General features: G+C 49.6%; 1 protein-coding gene across 9 annotated transcripts in view; it reads right to left on the reverse strand.

The window, feature by feature from the left end:
- Positions 1-19,759, reverse strand: part of ZBTB7C (zinc finger and BTB domain containing 7C) — a 380,670-nt gene that overhangs the window by 73,959 nt on the left and 286,952 nt on the right. Inside the window, exon 1 of one of the 9 annotated variants that reach the window (XM_055080256.1) lies at positions 7,128-7,860. The exons of the other annotated variants lie outside the window; for them this stretch is intronic. Within the exon in view, the coding sequence (XP_054936231.1) occupies positions 7,128-7,159 (32 nt within the window). The 5' untranslated portion in view covers positions 7,160-7,860. Of the gene's footprint in view, positions 1-7,127; positions 7,861-19,759 lie in introns of those variants that run through there. 9 annotated transcript variants of the gene reach the window in all.

A 19,759-nucleotide genomic window follows, 5' to 3' on the forward strand; every position in this document is an offset into this window, starting at 1 on the left:
TTGAGAACTAGTCCCCAGATTGGGGGTGGGGAACCCGAGGAGAGCAGGAGGAAGGATTACCAAGGGGCTGGAGGTTCCTGGGAGCTAATGGCTTTGTTCGCTCTCCTGATTGTGGGGATGCTTTCCCCAGCAAAACCTATCCAACTGTACACTTTAAACATCCCCCAGGCAAGCTGTGGAGATGGGTATTTGACTCGACCCAGAGACCCACCATCTTGGAACAAACCATCGTGGCATTAGGAAGAACCAGGGAAAGGGGAACTGGAGCAGGGTGGGGGATGGGGTGGGGCGACAGGACCTCTCTGGTTGCCCACCTCCAGACTGTGAAGATTGCAGGGGTCCAGGGAGGGGCAAGGGAGGAAGGGGGGGAAGTGGTTATATAAGTGGGCTCAGCAAACAGTCAGACTGCCCGGAATTGTCTGTTTGCAAGGATGAAGGTGATATAATTGGAATCAGAGCCTCAGCTGAACCAGGAAATGAGTGAAGATTTAAATACCAGGATGCAAAGTTTACCAAAGGGATAGGAGAGAGGGAGGGAGGAGAGGTGGAGAATGTGGGGAGGGAGCTTTGGAGAGAAAGGTGGAGGAAGGGTCAGGAGAGGGAGGAGGGGAGGTAGGGAGAAAGGCCAAGGAGGAGGGGAGGAGGGAGGGGAAGGGTTGAGAGGAGGAGAGGAGGGCTGGGGGAAGGCCAAGGAGGAGGGGGAGGAGAGGAGAGGTGGGAAAAGGGTGGGGGAGGGGGAAAGAAGGAAGAGGGAGGGGGAGGGCTGAGAATCTGGGGAGAAAAGGCGCTGACACAGCAAGGCCAGGAGAGGTTTGCACAGTAGGCACCCTGAAAAGATTCCTGGAGGTCGCCATACACCTTTCAGGCAGCTGGCAGGGAAAGAGGAGCCTGGAGATGTTTCTGGAGATAAGCGCAGCTTGGGCTGAGGCCAGAGGCAGGCCCAGAGGCTGGGCTGGGCAGAAACCAGGGTGCTGGGCAGGACCTGCAGTGCTCTGGCCATTCGGGTGCTCCCAGGAAGCAAGTCACACACTACACTGACATGGGAGCCCTCCTGGACAGCATCCCCTTTCCCCCTGGGGGGTTGTTTTCAAATTAGGATGGAGTCTAGGTTCATCCCTGGAGTTTAAGAATGAGCTTGGCTCAGGTGCTGAGATGGAGCCTCAGAAAACTCTACAGGTGCCCCCAGTGAAGTAAAGAGCAAATTACCTAGAGAGTAGCTGTAGGACTGGTTGAGCTGATTTCTTCGTCCTCGTTTGCCCTTGAAAGGAGTTCAGAGGTTCCTAGGGTTTGATTTTATGCCCAAATGTCACCTCTTCTTTCTCCCCTCATAAAGACAAAACCTTTCCCTCAAATATTTGTTAGACCACATGAAATTCCACCATTAGAAAGTCATTGCTTTGAGTACATCTGAGGCTAGGAGAGTGAAGTTACTTGCACAGGGTCACAGGTGTCTGACTCCAGAGTCTATGCCCTTCCCACCCGAGGGGAGCAGTGGGGTGCCCTTGGGGGTGAAGCACCCAGGAACAGTAGCAGCAGGTTAATATGGAGGGACTGCAAGACTCTAGGGTTTGGAATTTTCTCATGCAGGGGAAACCTGCAGTAGGAAAGCAGGAAATAAAAAATGGTTGAGATTTCAGAAACTTGCAGTGCAGATTTCAGAAGTTTAAGCGCAAGGAGGTGGCCTGGCTTAGCAGGAACGTTAGGTCAAAGGAAGCAGGACATACATAAGGAAGGATGTTTTCCCAGCCTGAGAACCCAAGAGAGGGGAGATTTGGGGAAAGGCAGAGCTGCACAGACCTCAAGGTTCACCCACCCTAACAAACCCATTTTATAGTTGAGGAAACTGAGGCACAGAGAGGGGAGGACTTGCCCACAGTGAGTCTGGAACCGATGGGCCAGACCATGGGTTCCTTGCTCACTGCCCTGTGCATTTTCTTCTCAGTACCAGGGCCAGCTGTTCACAAGCACTGGCAAGTTAAAGGAAGCCAGGTAAGAGCAGGAAGGCAAGCAGGCAGGCCAGCAGCGGCAAATGAGGAGGTGCTCCTGGAGAGATTCCAGAGTGAGCCCCCAGCCTGGTACGCTGGGAGACCGAGGCTCTGGGATTTGTATGCTGTGTTTATTGAGGCCTGATGGTGTGATCCAAACGGTGGTGGCCTGGTTCAGGCCGAGCTCTGTGGGCAGGGCCTTCCACCCCTTTTGTCCTGCTCTGTGTCCTGTCCTGCTTTTTCTGTTCTTAGTGACTATGCATTTGCTCCTTGCCATGGGATCAGCAAACTATTGGAGTTGTTACATGTCCCTGAAATTGTGTGTAAAAAAGTGGGGAGAGGGGAGCACTGCAGGGGAGGGCAGTGAGCTGTAGCTAGACAAAGCCCTAAAAGCCCTAAAAGGTTCTGGAGTAGAGAGACTTCCTGGAGGAGAAGAGCTTGGAGAGGGAAGGCCACCCAGTTCCGAGTGTGGGGTGAGATGAGGGGTAGCGTCCCGGAAATGGCCTTGGGGCACTGCTGGGAACCCAGGCCAGAGGTGGCTGTCACAGGCTGAATGGAGGCCCAGGGGAGAAAGCAAGGGGATGAGGGGACACCAGCCTCAGCCCCTGAGCAGAGCGACCCCAGCCAGCCAGCCCGCCCAGCCCTACCCTTAGTTTGACACCTGGACCTCGTGCCCCTTTAGGGAGGGCCCCTTCCCTTTCTAGAATTGGAAAGATCCAGAGGTGACTTGAAACTGCCCATCAAAATGAGCGAAAAAGCAGATATGAAATTGTAAACAGAGAAATCATCACTGTGTTGCAACAAATACACACATAAACAGAGCGTGCATGGGAAGAGAGTAGGGGCAGCACAGCCAAACGATGGATAAATGAGGACGCCTGAGGCAGGGCCTGGGATGAGCCAGGACCAGGACTGTGGATGTATTTTTTCTAGACGTTCTATACCAAGCATGTGTTACTATTATCATGCATGCAAATGTTAATTTATTGAAAAAAGAAAATATACTATTTTTTTAAAAAGAACAAGAGGTGCCATCTATTTTTTTTTTTTTTTTTTTTTTTTTTTTTGCGGTATGCGGGCCTCTCACCGCCGTGGCCTCTCCCGTTGCGGAGCACAGGCTCCGGACGCGCAGGCTCAGCGGCCATGGCTCATGGGCTTAGCCGCTCCGCGGCATGCGGGATCCTCCCGGACCGGGGCACGAACCCGTGTCCCCTGCATCGGCAGGCGGACTCTCAACCACTGCGCCACCAGGGAAGCCGAAGAGGTGCCATCTTGTTTGGAGAATGCCTCAACCACCAGCAGCCATCTCTCCACACACACTTCTCTCTCTTCCCCCCCAGACTCAGGAACCTGATTTCCTCCCATTTCCCACATGTTCCACGGGCCTGACAAGCAGCAGGGATGGTCCTCAGAGAAACCTGTGGTGCTGAAGGGGCACAGACCACTCAGCCCCAGAGTGCAGGCTGGAGGGATGGCCCCATTTCACAGAGTGGGAGACTGAGACACAGAGAGGTGAAGTGACTTAACTACAGGTCCACGGAAAGTAGTTGGTGGGAGCGACCGTAGATCCTTAATTTCAGCTTGGTGATCTTTCCTATTCTATGTACTGCTTTACTGAATTTATAATTATCATCACCATCATCATCATCAACATCATCCATGGGCATAGTATCACTGGCTCACAAGGACGAGAGCAATCATTTTTTGTGTGTCTTTTACACACAGACCTTGGGCCCAACAAGTCCTATACCACACTGACCAGCTGGTGGACGTACCGCAACTTCCTTGACCACTGCTGCCCACACCCTGGCCGGCCTGTTGCCTTCACCTGGTTTGAAGAGCAGAGCTCTAAAAGCCTCTCTGAGGCTTGCTGGCACCTCTTACCCAGCCTGCAGTGCACTTTTAAGAGGCATGCTCTTTAGGGAGCTAATTACCTAATTAGTGCTTCTAGAGGAAGGCTAAAGTTATGAGGCTGATAATAAGGCAAAACCCATGAAACAATTGTGCCAGGCGACTCCTTGCTGTCAGGCTCGTTGTCTGCGTCAAATTATTAATTATAATTCTTAATCACTCCTTTTCCCGTCAGAACCCCTGAGATTTAATTCGCTTCATCATTTGGCCCTCCTAGAAACACGATTCTGAATGCCTTTCTTCTCCAGGGTGATGGGGGGGATGGCGACATCTAGCCATGCAGCCTGAGAACACCTGTAGACACCCGCCTGGCCGCCGAGGCCAGGGTCTACCCATGCCAGCGGCTCCTGTCCTGGGGAGGGTGTGCTTGGACAGGAAGCCCCAGGAGGGGGTCCAGGATGGGGCGGGGATGTTGGCTGGGCAGGGAGAACAGCACAGTACAGCTGTTGTGAGCAATCTGATGGGGCTGTCAGGCAGAAGAGAAATTAGGCCTGTTCCATTGCTCCGTGGACAGAACTAGGATCAATGAGCACGTTGTGTGAGGTTCGATTGGAGTCTCACAGAACAACTTTCTGACCATTAGAGCTATGCTAAGGTCGGCGCGAACTGTCCAGGGGGAAACCAGTCTCCGATGGCCGGACGCGTTCTGGCAGCTCATGGATCCCCACCTGCGAGACACAGGATTTCCCCGTCTCGTGTGCCCCCTTCCATCCTAAACTGATTGTAGGTGTCTGGGTCTGTCTCTCTCCCCCCACTCCCACCCCAAGGCCAAGACAGTGCCTGACTCAGGCCTGTGTCCACACCCCGCCCCCAGCCCCTCTCACAGCCCCTGGTGCTCGTTGAACGTAAGTAAATTTGAGTTGAAACAGAAAACGAGCCAGCTTCATCAAATCACAAAAGTCCAACATGGATATGAAATAGAATATTTGGATTGGAGGAAATGTCAGCGGGGACTTAGCTTTACTTTTCTCCAAGGAGTGGAATAAATTTATATAATATTTGTGAAATTAACAGTTATTTTAAGGATTAAAAAGTCAATATGAAATTTCAAAAGAGTCCTCAGATGGCATTTTTTCCCTTTTCTAAATATTTGGTAACCCAAGGTGAGCTACTACCCTGGACTGTTCTGATCCTGTCGTGATTGTCCAGGGGAGGGGGCAGAGGCGGGAAGCCCTGTGTGGGGCTTGGCAGGAAGGGGGTTCAGGAGGTGTGCTCTGTTTAACCTCAGATGTGGCAGATGATGACGTGGCCTTTTTGTGGATGCACTTCCAATGCTCATTCATTTTTAGACTAACTTTGTCAAAAGAGAAAACAATGTGTGTGTGTGTGTGTGTGTGTGTGTGTGTGTGTACGTGTGTATATATATATATACATATAAATATAAAACAGAAGAAACTCAGGCATAGCCAGTCAAGAAAAAAAGAGAGGAAACACAAATACACAATTTTTCTTGGCAGGCAAGTTAGCAATTTGGGGCCTTAAAATTATTAGGTACATTCTCTTCGAGCTAGCAATTCTACTTCTCAGTGTTTATCCTAATAGTTAAGTATGTGCAGTGGTTTTTATTACCTAATATTAATCTCAGTATTGTTATGCCATGGAAGAAATTTTAAATGTCCAAGAAAAAACGGTTAAATAAAATATCTGTTTGCACGTTTATACAATGAAATGACTTGTAGTCATTAAAATAGTACAGATAAGTATTTTACTGACATGGAAATATTCTACGTGGTGACATATACAAACAGTGTTGCCCAGAAAGATCCCAATTTGTTTAATAAAATATATAATCACAAAAAAATATCTGGAGTGATATAAATTTACAGTAATAACATGCAGTGGGAGGATTACAATAGTTTAATTTTCTTTCTTTTTCTCCTTTTCTTTCTTTCTCCCTTTCCCCTTCCTTCCTTCCTTCTTTCCTTCCTTCCTTCCTTCCTTCTTTCCTTCCTTCCTTCTCCCTCCCCCCTTCTTTCCTTCCTTCCTTTCTCCCTCTCTCTTTCAACAATGGACATGTGTTACTTTTATAATTAAAAAGTTTAAGATTATGTACGCTTTTTCCAGGAAAAGAGCCTCATTATAGACGGTTGAGAAAAAAAGTTTGCAAAATGTATGTGCAAATCTATTGTGTGTGTGTGTGTGTGTGTGTGTCTGTATACACTGAGAGAAACAGGAAAATATTCAGAATATCAAACAGAGGGTTAAGTATCCTCTGTTTCTTATCCGTTTCTAAGCAGTGGGACTTAGAGGCTTTCCCCATCTTCTCGTGGTTTATGTAAAATGTAAACGTAAAATTTTACATAAAATGTAAAAAGTTCTGAATGTAATCACTGTGTGGTCTCTTAAACGCTAAGTGGGTTTAGAGCTTTAGGCTCTAGGGAAGTGTCCATGCAGATGACACCTGGCCCATACATGTGGAGCACCCGACTTTGAGTGTCCATCAAGGGAAAATCTGCTCCCACAAAACCAGGAAGCTGATAGGGTGGTATTTCTTCAGGATTACCTTGAAGGTGTGCTTCCTGTAGTCCTGGGACCAGGCGTTTTGTTGTGGCTGGAAGTGTGTGACATAAGGGGAAAGGCCCTTGACCTGCTGGCCAATGGACCCATCTGTGACACCAACTAACTGCAGTGATCCCCTCCAAGCCTCAATTTTCTCATCTGCTAAATGGAGATAATTTTCTCTGATCTGCCTCTCTTCCCAGGGCCGTGGATGGACATGGAAAAGCAAAACTCCCCAGATGCAAGGAAGAACCATCACGGTTAGTTGTTGGGAAAGCCAGAGACAAGGCAAGAAGATGAGCTCGACGGGGGATAACTGAGGTTAAATTGGCTTCAGAACCAGCTTGGACTGGAGTGCCTCCCTGGAACTCACTCTGTCCCACAGGGCTGGCAGGAGGCAAGGGGCAGGAAGTGCCCCAGCTCACCTTCCTTGGGGGCTACCTCCTGACCTAGGGTGTGGCTATTTTCACTTGAGTCAAATTCAAGGGGAAAGCCATGCAAATCCACAGGTCTAGTATTTCTCTCAGAATCTCAGAAACAGAACATGCGTAAATGATGAACTCATCTTATCCTCAGACCGAGCCCTCAACACAGGTTCCATCTCAAGTTGCATTTTGGCTGCTGGTGGTGTAAACACAGCCCCAGTGATATCAGAGCCACCTCCTCTGGCTGCACCAGGAAGCAGGCTGCTCACCCGTGCATGGGGTGACTTGGCTCTGGGTCTCTGCTTACTTGTCTGTAAAGTGAGGGTGGTGTTGTCCCATGAAAGGCCGTTTCTACTTTGGAGATCCTGAGATCCATCACCTGGTGATCTAGAGGCAGTAGTTCCGTCCTTGACAGGAGTCATCACAGTCCTGGGATTGATCTCATACAGGTGGGTCTGGAGGTAAATGCACAGGTGGCAGGACTATTGGACAGGAAAGGAGCTCAAGAAAATATGCAACTCTATCGGGGAGGACGTGGGGCCACTAGGAACCGATGGACGACTGGGAGAGTGGTAATGGGTACAACCTCTCTGGAACACAATTTGGCATCATTTTCTGAAGTTGAACATGAACACTCCCTCTGACCCAGCAATCCCACCCCTAGAGGTAGAGCACAGAGACACTCCTGGACACGTGCTCCAGGAGACACATGACAGCATGTTCTCAGAAACATTGTTATTAATAGCAGAAAAACCTGCAGACATCTATAGTGTCATCGACCCAAAACTGGATAGATAGGTTGTGGTATATTCATACCACAGAATACTATTCGGTGGTGAAAATGCAAAAACCATGGCCAGCTGCATCCACATGGATGAATTGTAGAGACATAATATTGAGTGAGAGAAGCAATCGCAGAAGAAGACATACAGTTTGATTTCATTTATGTAAAGTTCAAATACTGGCAAAACTACCAATAACTTTTTTTCTAAATTGTGGACAAATATATTAACATAAAATTTGCCACTTTAAACCATTTTTAAGTATACAATTCAGTGGCATTAGGTACATTCACAATGTTGTGCAACCATCACCACAATTTCTAAAACTATTTCATCACCCCAAGAGGAAACTCTGTACCCGGTAAGCAATAACTCCCTATTCCCCCCTCCACTCAGACCCTGGGAACCCCTAATCTACTCTCTGAGTTTATGATTTTGCCTATTCTAGATATTTCATATAAGTGGATTCATATAATATTTGTCATTGTATGACTCGTTTATTTCACTTAGTGTAACATCTTCAAGGTTCATCCATGTTAAGCATGTATTAGAACTTCATTCTTTTTATGGCTGAAATATATATATGAAATGTATATATTACCAGTTCAACTGTTAATGGACACTTGGGTTGTTTCCCCCTTTTGGCTATTGGAAATAATGCTATCAACATTTATGCACAAGTATCTGTTTGAGTCCCTGTTTTCAATTCTTTTGGGTATATACCAAGGAGCAGAATTGCTGGGTCATATGGTAATTCTACCTTTAACTTTTTGAGGAACTGCAAAAACTTGTGGAGTCCTATATAAGTAGTAAGACCATCAGAAAAGCAAGGGAATGATGAGCCCACAATTCAGGATAATGATTACTTCTGGGAGAAAAGAAGGGGATGCCGTGGAGGAGGGACACCAAGGAGCTTTAATACTTTGGGTCGCATTCTATTTCTGAAACTGAGAGATGGGTTCACAGGAGTTTATTTTATTCCTCTTCACAACCTACATACATATGACAGATATTTCTCTGCATGTATCAAATGCTACATTAAATAAAAAGAAAAACGTAAAGAAAAGAGTCCATTATCCTGCACCCTAATAAGACAGCAGCATAGACCCTAGTGTCCTAGCTCCTGGCGGGAGGGAGTCCCCCACTGTGCTCAAGGTGTAGTCAAGCTCAGAAGTCCGGCGTCAGCACAACTCTTGCTGCCTCTCCCACTAGACAGCAAGCTCCTTGAGGGCAGCAATGGAGGCTAGTTTATCTTTGGACTCTGGCAAGTAGTGCTTGCTCTACACGTTTGTTCAATGAATAACTGAAAATTTCAAGATTTCTCAGTAGCCTTTTCCCAGAAGGTAACAGCTGTGGCTTTCAGAAAGCCTCCCTTCTATCCACACCAAATGTTTCCAGACACGGTCTTGAGGCCACCTTCTCTCTTCAGTCCTGAGGGCACATGAAAAGAGGGGTGGTCAGGCCCAAAGCCATCTCTGCCCCAGTCTCTGCTGTGTCTGTTGCTTCTCTCACTGCCCGCTCCAGTCTCTAAGGCAGCTCACTGGGGCTGGCCACGTGCTGAGCCTCCCCTGCTCACGGTCTGCACCCTCGGTGCCAGAGTCTCTCCTGTTTCCTGGCTCTTGCCAGAGCCTCGGAGGGTCCCCGCTCTGTCCCCTCACCTCTGCCAGCTGTTCTCTGTGTGCACCGCCTTCGGTCCCAGCCCATACTTAAGAGTGAGCCCCGTACGTGCCCACGGACCTCTCACTGCCCAGTGCCGGGGGGACACTGGACAAGCGTGGCCCCTGCATTGCTGTGACACAGTGAGAAGCTGACAGTGCTGGGGGATGCATGGCAGAGAGCCAGTGGGCCTCTGTGCCTCGAGGTCTGCTTTTACCCTGCCCCTCCCTCTGCTGCTGTCCACCCCAGGCAGGGCGCTCACCCTGCCTGTCACACGGAACCACTTCTTCTAATATAACCGACCACTCTTGGCCGAGGATCCTCTCACGCATAGCCTTTCCTCTTCTCCTCCCAGCCCGCGTCCCTGTGCGTTCCCACGCAGAGGTCCCAGGCCCTGGACATACAGAGGCTGTCTCACAGAGATGGCCCAGCAAGCACTCGGAGATCCAGGTGGGAGCCAGGGCCAAGTCTTCAGTATAAAACCATACCCATGGGCTTCCCTGGTGGCGCAGTAGTTGAGAATCCGCCTGCCGATGCAGGGGACGCGGGTTCGTGCCCCGGTCCGGAAGGATTTCACATGCCGCGGAGCGGCTGGGCCCGTGAGCCATGGCCGCTGAGCCTGCGCGTCCGGAGCCTGTGCTCCGCAACGGGAGAGGCCACAACAGTGAGAGTGCCGCGGAGCGGCTGGGCCCGTGAGCCATGGCCGCTGAGCCTGCGCGTCCGGAGCCTGTGCTCTGGCAACGGGAGGGGCCGCAGCAGTGAGAGGCCCGCATACCGCAAAAAAAAAAAAAACATACCCGTCAGAGCTCCATAGTCCCTGGATGAGTGCTGAGACGGCAGGGTCCCAAAGGGGGGTGGCCATTCTCCCAGAGATCCTTGCAGATGCAACAGGATGGACATGCACCTGCCAGTGGCTTCCCATGGGCCACAGCCTCTACCAGCACTGGCAGGTCACCTTCTTCCAGTCTCGGTGTCTCAAAGTTCCCTCCCACGGGGCATCGCCTTATCTGTCTGTCTGGGACTTCTCTTCATGTCCACAGAACTAAGCAACACCTGTCTCACCAAAACTTTACTTTAACCATGACACTCCCGGCTCAAACGCCTTCCGTGTCCCCCATCACCTCCTGGATTTGGCTATTCGTTCACTTACAAACAACAATGAGCTGGTCCTAGGCACACACACAGGCTCTGCTGAGAACAGCGACACGAAGACCAGGAAAACATGGCCCACACTCCTCAGCCTGTCCCTCGAAGCCCTCCGCCGTAGGGGCCCTTCCTACATACCTGGGTGGATCCTGCCTCTCCCCTAATCCAGCCAAATGGGAATGCTCACTTTCTGAGGACACCTGAACCTGCCACCACTGTGCGCTTCCTTCTGTCATCCCTCATCTGTTGCTGTTGAAATCCTTCAAGGCCCCGTTCAGGTGACACCTCCTCCAGTAAGCCTTCCTGGTTAACCCTGCCAGAAGCTCACGTCTGAACAAAGAAAGCACAGGGTCTGCATCACTTGGTCCATCCAGTTCTTCCCCAGTCATGTTGGGAGAGGAGGTCTGAATTGCCCCAAAGGGCCTTATATTCTTCAAGGGCAGCAGCTCTACTTGCTAATTCTTTTGCGTCTCCCATGGCACTTAGCATACCTCTGGGCGCCTGAGCAAAAAGCTGTGACCTAGGAAAGGACTTCATCTTTACCTTTCCGAAGGGCCCAGTGATGTAACTGGCCTGGAGAGGGGTTAGAGCTATGGATCTAGCCAGCGGCCTCCCCTCACTCCGAGGACCCAATAGCCATAGAAACTGCAATATTTTTAAGAAAAATAGGTTGTATCAGAACACACCAGTCTCTTCACGGACAAAGCAAGTTTCCAGCCCTTTATAAATCACAAGTCTTTCCTCATCGTTATCTGAAATGCAGATGCTTCAAAAGTGAAAAGAGTGTCTTAGAGGCAGGACTGAGCAGAACCCATAGCCAAGGTCAGGAGATGAAAGGTAAGAGAGAGGGAGTAATGAGTGCCAAGCTACAGATAAGAGAGGGCTGTCCCGTCCCTCAGTTTCTGCCGTATTGAGAGGCAGTCTGCCGTGATGGGTAAGGGCATAGTTGTCAGATGGAGATTCATGGCTTCCAATCCTAGCTCAGCCACTTTCCCGCTGTGAAAGTAGGCAAGGTACTTGACCTCTCTGGTCTCATTTTTTTCATCTATAGAATGGAAATAATAAATAGTCCCTCACTGGAAGGTTGTGAAGGTTCAACAAGTTAACAGAAACGAAGCACTTAGAACAGTGCCTGGACCTCTGATCATCTGTCCTGAGTCAGAGGCAGCTCTTACTGTACAACAAAATATCTCACTCATTTCACCCCACGAAACATTATCTGTGGATGGAGCCTTTATGACATCTAATGAGCTGTCCAAGTAGAATGAATCTTTAGTAAAACAGACCACACTGCTCCTCAGGAAGGCACTACCAATTCATATTTCCTTCCAGAAGACATGGGTGGAATGGGTGAAAATATCTGTTTCACTGTACCTTTGCTTGTCTGCTCCGGCTATCCTAATTTTTTTTTTTTTTTTAAACAAAGCTTTGTGAAATTGATGAGTTAAAAAAAAAAAAAAAAAGGTGGTATCTTGGAGATTTACCTTGACTTTTTTTCACTAGAATTGAGGTTCAACATTACCTCACTTGTGAATTGGCCATTTGCCACATGTGGTCCTACATTTGTGAACTGTCAGTTCCTTTTTCCCCTTTTACACTGCTGAGAGTTATGTTTTTCTCTTAAGGTTTACAGAAGCTCTTTTAATAGGGTTAATATATTAACTTTTTTGACATATGTTTTACTAATACATATATAGGTTTTTAAACTTTTAACATAGTAAAATGTTCACCAAGAGACCTGAAATACTTAGTCTTTGCCTAATCATTTCTATTCTAGCATTTTATCCTAAAAAAGAATCAGACTTTTTGGAACCAGGATGTTCATTCTAGTGCTATTAATAATAAGAAAAATTGGAAATTACCTAGATACATAGCCCTTAGGGTACACTAATGTGAACAAATAGTATGAAGCCGCTAAAACGAGATTTTCTATGAACGATTAGGAAGTGCTCACAGCTAAAATGCTAAATAATAAGAGCAACATAATGTCCAGAATAACCCAATTTGGGTACATTTTTAAAAATACATATGCTTTAACAAAGGTTGCAAGAAGATACGCCAAAATATTGATAGCATTCATTGGAGTTATTTCTGAGTGATAGAATTAATGATGGCTTAATCTTCTTCCTACTTTTCTGATTTTCAAAATTTTCTATAATAAATGTGTTATTTTATGTATTTTTAAAATAAAGATGTGCGCTTATCCTGCCAGTTTTTCAAAATCCAGATGCCTCACTCAGAGGCTTGTTAAAACCCAGATCACTGGGTCCCACCCCCAGAGTGTCTGATTCAGGAGGTCCGCTGATGCTGCTAGTCCAGGGAACACACTTTGAGAACCGTGGCTTTGTACTAAAGGGTATTTTTTTCCTCCTGTCGCCTAATTTTCATCTAGGTTGAGAAGATAAAGAACACTGGCACCTGATCTTCTTAATCTTCGAAGACTGATTGCTTCTACCAGGAGAGAAAGGAGCCAGACACCACAAGCCCAGCGGGCAAGCGTCCGCATTCCCACTGCCAGCCCCACATTCTTGGAAGACCTACATTCCATGCATTCCTTCCCTGAAACTACCAGGCACCTCCCTTTCCTTCTCATTTTCCAACCAAATAAACTTGGGGAATGAAGGCATTTCTCATTAGTATTAGCTCCCACATTTTGAATTAACTTTCACATGTGACGGGGCGGGGTGGGGGGGTGCGGGGGGGGGTGCGGGATCCTCCCAGCCCGTCTGTAAACTCCTGGTGAGCTCAGGGGACTTTGCACAGGCCCATCAAACGTGTGTTGATCTGACTGGGTCCTTCCTTCACTCCAAGGACTGTTACAGGCTGGGAGGACACGGTGGAGAGCAGGATTGGTGGGGTGCTACCCGCATGAAGCTTATACTCTAGTGGGAATATATATATAATATCACAAAAACCTGAATAATGATCTCATTGGTGGGCGTGAGCATGCTGAGGAAAATGAAACAGGGGAATAGAACTGTAAGTGCCGGAGTTGGGGGCACTCCTTTAGCTGGGGACTCAGACAGGGCCTCCTAAGTCTGCAGTGTGATGGTCCTATGTGAGGTCAAAGGGGCAGGGCAGGACAGATCTCGCTGGGCTCTCAGGCTAGTGTTTCTCACATGGTAACATGCTCATGGCCCAGAGATTTTGACTCAGTAGGTTTGGGAGGAGATGCTGCATTTCCATCACGTTCCTGGGTGGGGTCCAAGCTGCTGGTCCAGGGATCACCCTCGGAGAAGCAAGGCCTTAGGCCATAGTAAGTTTGGAATTCAACCTAATTACAATGAGGGGCCTCTGAGAGTTTGAAACTAGAGAGTAACAGATCGTATTTATGTTTTCCGAAGATGATTCTGAGGGACAGAATGTGTGGGAGAGCTCGAGAGGCAGGAGTTCAGATGGGAGCTGAGGACACTGGACCACTGGAGGTGGCAGTGGAGGTGTGGAGGTGTGCATGATGCAACCAGGACTGGCAGGACAGGCTGTGGGACTGGATACCGGGGGAGGAGGGGGAGGCGGAAGCAAAGGAGATTTAATCTGTGCTGAGCCCCACCCTCCCATCAACCCATCAGGGATTCACTCGGGGACTTCTGGCACCAGCTCCACGCAGTCTGAGTTCCAGGCCCTCCCTGACTTGCCTGCAGAGGCTGCTGGGAAGGCACATGGTAAGTTTTCACACTTGAGTCCTGGAGCACCAGCTCAGAAAGGAAGGAGCACACGGCTGCAGTGTCGGATGGGCTTTGGGAGGTTCTGAGAGAATAAGTGGGCATCTCAGGAGTCTCTGCCAGGAATCTCGGCTGGCAGGGCCCTCCCAGAACTGCCCCTGGTCCTGAGGCTCTTCCTGGGGAGGGCAGCCACTTCCCATTCCTGCTGCTGTTATCTCCTACAGAGTCAGACCCAGGAGCACTGTCCTTTCCCATCTGCCACTCCAGGTAAGAGAGAGCAACCCTTGGAGACAGAGATCCAGGCCATCAGCCGGGGCCATGATCCAGGAATGATGGCTAGGGGAAAAGGGGAGGTAGACCACCCATCTGGTGGCAAAATCATTACATAAGCAACCCTCAGGTACCCATGGGTTTGTATTTTCACAGCCAGTACCCTGCCACTGTCGCCAGAGCCTTCTGGTCTCAGCACACGCCAGCTGCTCTGGCTGTGTATCCTGAACCTTCTATAGCCTTCTACAGCTGCTCTATCCCTTCTTTTTTTCCTTTTAAGGTTAGCTTAAAAATATGTGTATTTACTGTATTATATTGTATATTAAAGGGAAATTTGAAAAAATGCACACACTAGACCACCCCCCACCCCCATGCTCACGCTTCAATACACCTGATTCCGTTTCCTAGTTCCCTCTGAGACGCATTCTATGCATTCCCGTTTACACAAATGGGATTCTGGACTTAGGTGTGTGTGGAACTGATGGGCAGTAATTCGCATGGAAGCTTTGGGTTGAGTGAAAGAGCTTGACCTACAGGTCTGGGGACAGGTAGGAGAGACAGCAAGACCGATGCTGTGAGCCCCGACCTGGCCTGGGAGGCAGGTCCAGTTCGTGAAATTAGGGCTTAGAGGAGAGGCCGAGGACGTGGGGCCCTGGTGCCAAAGGGAAGCGGAGAGGAGCGGAGGGCTGTGCCGGCACACGGTGGCTCTGGTGTCCGGAGGGCCCTGGTCGCCCCAGGGAGGTGGTGTTCTCACCACGCAGAGGCAGAGAGTCTGAGCTGCTCTGTGCCTGGGCCGGTGCACACCGTGGTCCTAGGTGACCCTCAGCACTGACGGGAGGTTCCCTGCACGTCCTGCCAGGGAGGTGGCAGGGTCCTGCAGTCAGGCAAGCTGAGTTTGGAGCCATCAAGTCTGGTTTAGACCAACCTAAATGTCGATGGCGACAGAGGAACGGATAAAGAAGATGTGGTAGATGTATACAATGGAATATTACTCAGCCATAAAAAAGAATGAAATAATGCCATTTGCAGCAACATGGATGGACTTCGAGATTGTCGTACCGAGTGAAGTAAGTCAGACAGAGACAGAGAAATAGCGTATGATATCGCTTATATGTGGAAACTAAAAAGAAATGAGACGAATGTATTTACAAAAGAGAAACAGACTCACAGACTTAGACAATGAAATTATGGTTACGGTGGGGGGGAAGGGTGGAGGGAAGGGATAGTCAGGGAGTTTGGGATCGACACGTACACACTGCTATATTTAAAAAGGATAACTAACAAGGACCTACTGTGTAGCACAGGGAACTCTGCTCGATGTTATGTGGCAGCCTGGATGGGAGGGGAGTCTGGGGGAGAACGGATACATGTATATGTATGGCTGAGTCGCTTTGCTGTTCACCTGAAACTATCACGGCATTGTTAACTGGCTATACTCCAATATAAAATAAAAAGTTAAAACATAAAAAAAAAAACAATCTGGCTTGGGAACCAGGATCTACACGACCAATAGTGATGCCTGCACAGCTCAGTGGAGGCACAGCTGGGTGGGCACCACAATTTTTGTTCTGTTTCTTCTTCTTTTAACGGTGCTCCATAAACCCACTTCCACGTTGCTATGCACGGTTTGCCTTTGTCCTTTTCACGGTTTACAATGTTCCATGAGTGGACGTCTGACAGTTGATACTACCATTCTCCTCTTTTGGACTACATTGATTGTTAGTAGGTTTTTTTTTTTCTCTCTCTTGTGAAGATGTAGTGGTTGTTGTATCTTTACTTATAGGCGCATAGCTGCTGGAGCAGGGCGTGTGGCGGGTAGAGGGCAGGGACCATATATGCTGTCCTGCCCGAGCGCAAGTTCCTCTGTACGAGAGGCCTCTGAGCAGCTGGTACTATGACATCCACGGAGCCATGTGGTTCCAGCCGATTCTACCAAGAGGGCTCAGAGCAGCCGAGGGTGGTGAGGGCTGACTTCATACGTTACAACTTGCTCTGGTGAAGTATCTGAAACGCGCAGCACTGTGCAAGGAGTGGGTCGGGGCAGGGCATTCCAGGTGAGGGCAGAGAACCAGCTACTTCAGGCTTGTGGGGACCAGAGGCCAAATTAACCCAAGCAAGATTGTCCTGGGTGGTGGGGTGGGGTCCCAGCATGGGGAGGTCTCACAGCCCAGGATTCCTGTCCAGCTGCACGTACATTCCACCCCACAAGGGAGAAAACTGCCCACATCCTGTTGCTCTGCAGCACCGTGCTGGCTTCATTGGAGATGCTCAGTAAATGAATGAATGAGTGAACAGATGAGATGGTAACTTATGTAACTCATACAGTCTTAGTCCCACCTCCAGGAAAGTTAGAATATTCCCTCCTCGACCCTGCATCCTTGCAGAAGGAAGGGGTGTGGATCCATGGCCCGGGGGAGCCTTTCCCTGGGGCTCTGTCGAGAGGAGCTGACACCCTGAGCTGTAACATCTCCTGCCTGGCAGCTGTGGCATGGGTGACTGGTTCCCGGGCACAGAGGCCTCCAGCAAACCTATCTGTACTTCCACATGGATCACTGACTGCTTTATGATCACCTGTTTTGTGCTCGGCTCCATGCTAGGGGCTGTGAGGGTCCGAGAGCCATACAGGATATATGGATATCCTGTCTCCAGGGAGTTTACAAACTGAGAAGGATGAGCCATATACAGGCTGCAGAGGGCACAGATGTGAGCCACCCAGGTTCCCCCTCAAAAAGGACTGGTGGACGGGCTTCCCTGGTGGCGCAGTGGTTGAGAGTCCGCCTGCCGATGCAGGGGACACGGGTTCGTGCCCCGGTCCGGGAAGATCCCACATGCCGCGGAGCGGCTGGGCCCGTGAGCCATGGCCGCTGAGCCTGCGCGTCCGGAGCCTGCTCTCCGCAACGGGAGAGGCCGCAGCAGTGAGAGGCCCGCGTACCGCAAAAAAGAAAAGACTGGTGGCCCAGCTGGTGGGAGTGTGGTCTGCAGTCAGCCCTCAGCCTAGGACCGCCCCATCAGGATGGCCTGGGCTGCAGAGCCATCCAAAAGGCATGCCAGTCCAGGGACACACACATTCCATGACTGCCTGAGTCCCCAGGGGCTCTATAAAGGCATGGGACAAACCTGAGGTGGCCATGTGTGCTCCAGATGACCCCGTGGGGATGGCTGAAGCTGAGTGGCTGCATCACCAGCTTCGTCTCTGCCCTGCCTGCTCCCTCCCTCAGCATCCTGCAGGGGTGGACCCCCAGGGCACCCCTGACTAACATCCTCACACTAAACTCTGCTCCCTAGTCAGCTGCCCAGAGACCCCAGCCTTGGAGAAACAGGGACTATAATACCGAAAGTAATTCACAGACTAAATTCAGGGTTCATTCTGTAGTTTAGCCTCCGAGTGCTGTCAAAACAGTGGATGTATTGATAGTAATAAATGCTGCAAGACGCATCCTTAACATGCAGTTCTTCTTAGGAATTATTATGTACGGTTTTTTGGTTTGTTTTGTTTTTTTTATTACGTAAGTTTTTATTAATTAACTTGTAAAACACAAACACATATATATTATAGTCTTGTTTATTACTAGGAAGAGTTGTTTCTGTTGTGTTTTATGTATGATGCTCAGCTCTGGGGTCCATGATGGACAGGAGGTGGTGTAGCCAGGGGCAGTGGTATGGTTTCTTTCCTGCAGGGCTCAGCCATCCAGGAAAAATGCCAATTAAGGCAAAGCTGTCTGTGAGGAGTCATTTTAGTTGTCACGTTAACCCTACGACCTGGGGATCACAGGCTGGATACTGGCTCCCCAACTCTTCAGGCAAACTGGGCCCCTTTAATTGGCATCTGTTCCTCCGGGGCGTGGTGACCTCTCCCTAGTAATGCTGAACTTTGCAGGGTTGATGAAAAGCCAGTGAAGAGCCAAGCAAAGCCTGAAGTCTGTCTGCCTGTCTGAGACCCTCGGGCGACACTGGAATGGGAGGAGGTGGGAACGGTTCCGTTCATGTGAACATGTAGGAGACTCTGGGTGGCATATAACTCATCAGAAGCCGATAGCACCTGCTGGAATAGAATCGGCACCACAGTCCCCAGAGCCAAACAAAATGCAACCAACCATCTTGAAGAACCATGGTGTTTTGCTGCTAATTACCTTTTTCAGATGCTTCTGCTACCAACTTATTGTTTATCTTCTTATTGATCACATTAATCATTACTACAGACAGGCTGCTGGGGGAGGGGGTAGGAGAGAGTCTGCATGCCCAACCGTGCAGTCCTGGCCAACAGGACCAGCTACCAGGAGTCCTGACTGTGTGAGGACCACAAGGGTCTTTGGGGCACAGTGATGCAGGGGTTTGGGGGCGGTGGCTGGAGGGTCTCGGGACCTTGGGATGAAGGCCGGGGCACCCACCCTCACTGGCTGAGACACTGGGAATCCTCACGGGATACTGCTTGGTAGTTTTAGTTTGCTGTCTGTGAAGTGCTCTCTGAGCCAGCCCTGGAGGAGCTTGACTTCTTCAAGGAGCAAGGGTGAGCGAGAAGATGGAAAAGGAAACACGCCTTTTGGGGACATGGACAGGAAGGGTTTTAACATTAGTTGGGGAGAAACCTCCTTGCTATCACCCTCTTTCCCAGCCCCTCTGCTCCAGTAGGAACAGCAGTGGCCAAACTAGGGACAACCAGGAGGAAACCTAGGGCCAGGTCAAGGCAGGCATGGTAGCTACTGATGGAAGCCCTCATATTTCCTCAGTGGTGGCAGGAAAAATACCATGATCACGGGCAGAACACGGGAGCCACTGGACAAAGGAGAGGTTCTTGGTGGGGTTGGGTAGGTGCGTCGGGACCCAGAAATTTGCTGTACGGAAGTGCTGAGTTGAAAGCTATTTTCAAAATTACGGCTACTGTGTGTTAGACATGGTGCGTAATTTATCTTTTTAATTCCTTCATCAGGTCAGGAGGCAGCTATAACTTTCCCATTGTACAGATGAATACCTGAGGCTCAGAGATTCCAAGAAGTCCACGGTGACCTGACTGGAAAGTGGATGAGCTGAGACTGGAACTCAGGTCTAAGTGAGTCTTCCCCAGCAGGTGCCTCCCACTGTGGAAGCCGTGGAAGGGACCTCCCTCCCGAATGGGACTCTGGACGAGGTAGTGTCCCAAGGAGCAAGGTTCCCCAGCCCTGAATGGCGTGTCTTTTCTTGCCTGCCTTCCAGACATCTGTTCTTGCACCCGTGGGCCACTGACCGCCAGCCACCTTACTGGGGAGCCCTCTTGGTCATATGAGTACGGACAGCCCTCTGTGCCTGGGTCACCACCACTCAAAGCAACTTGTTTCCCGACTTTTCCATCCTGGCACTCAGATCACAGCAGGCTGGGGAAGCAAGATGGAGGGTGCTGGCCATAATGACCTAAGTGTTGGGAGACGCAGTCAGGCACTGTGGCAGGA

This window comes from Physeter macrocephalus, chromosome 19 (genome assembly GCF_002837175.3).
Source record: "Physeter macrocephalus isolate SW-GA chromosome 19, ASM283717v5, whole genome shotgun sequence".
NCBI classification, from domain to species: domain Eukaryota; kingdom Metazoa; phylum Chordata; class Mammalia; order Artiodactyla; family Physeteridae; genus Physeter; species Physeter macrocephalus.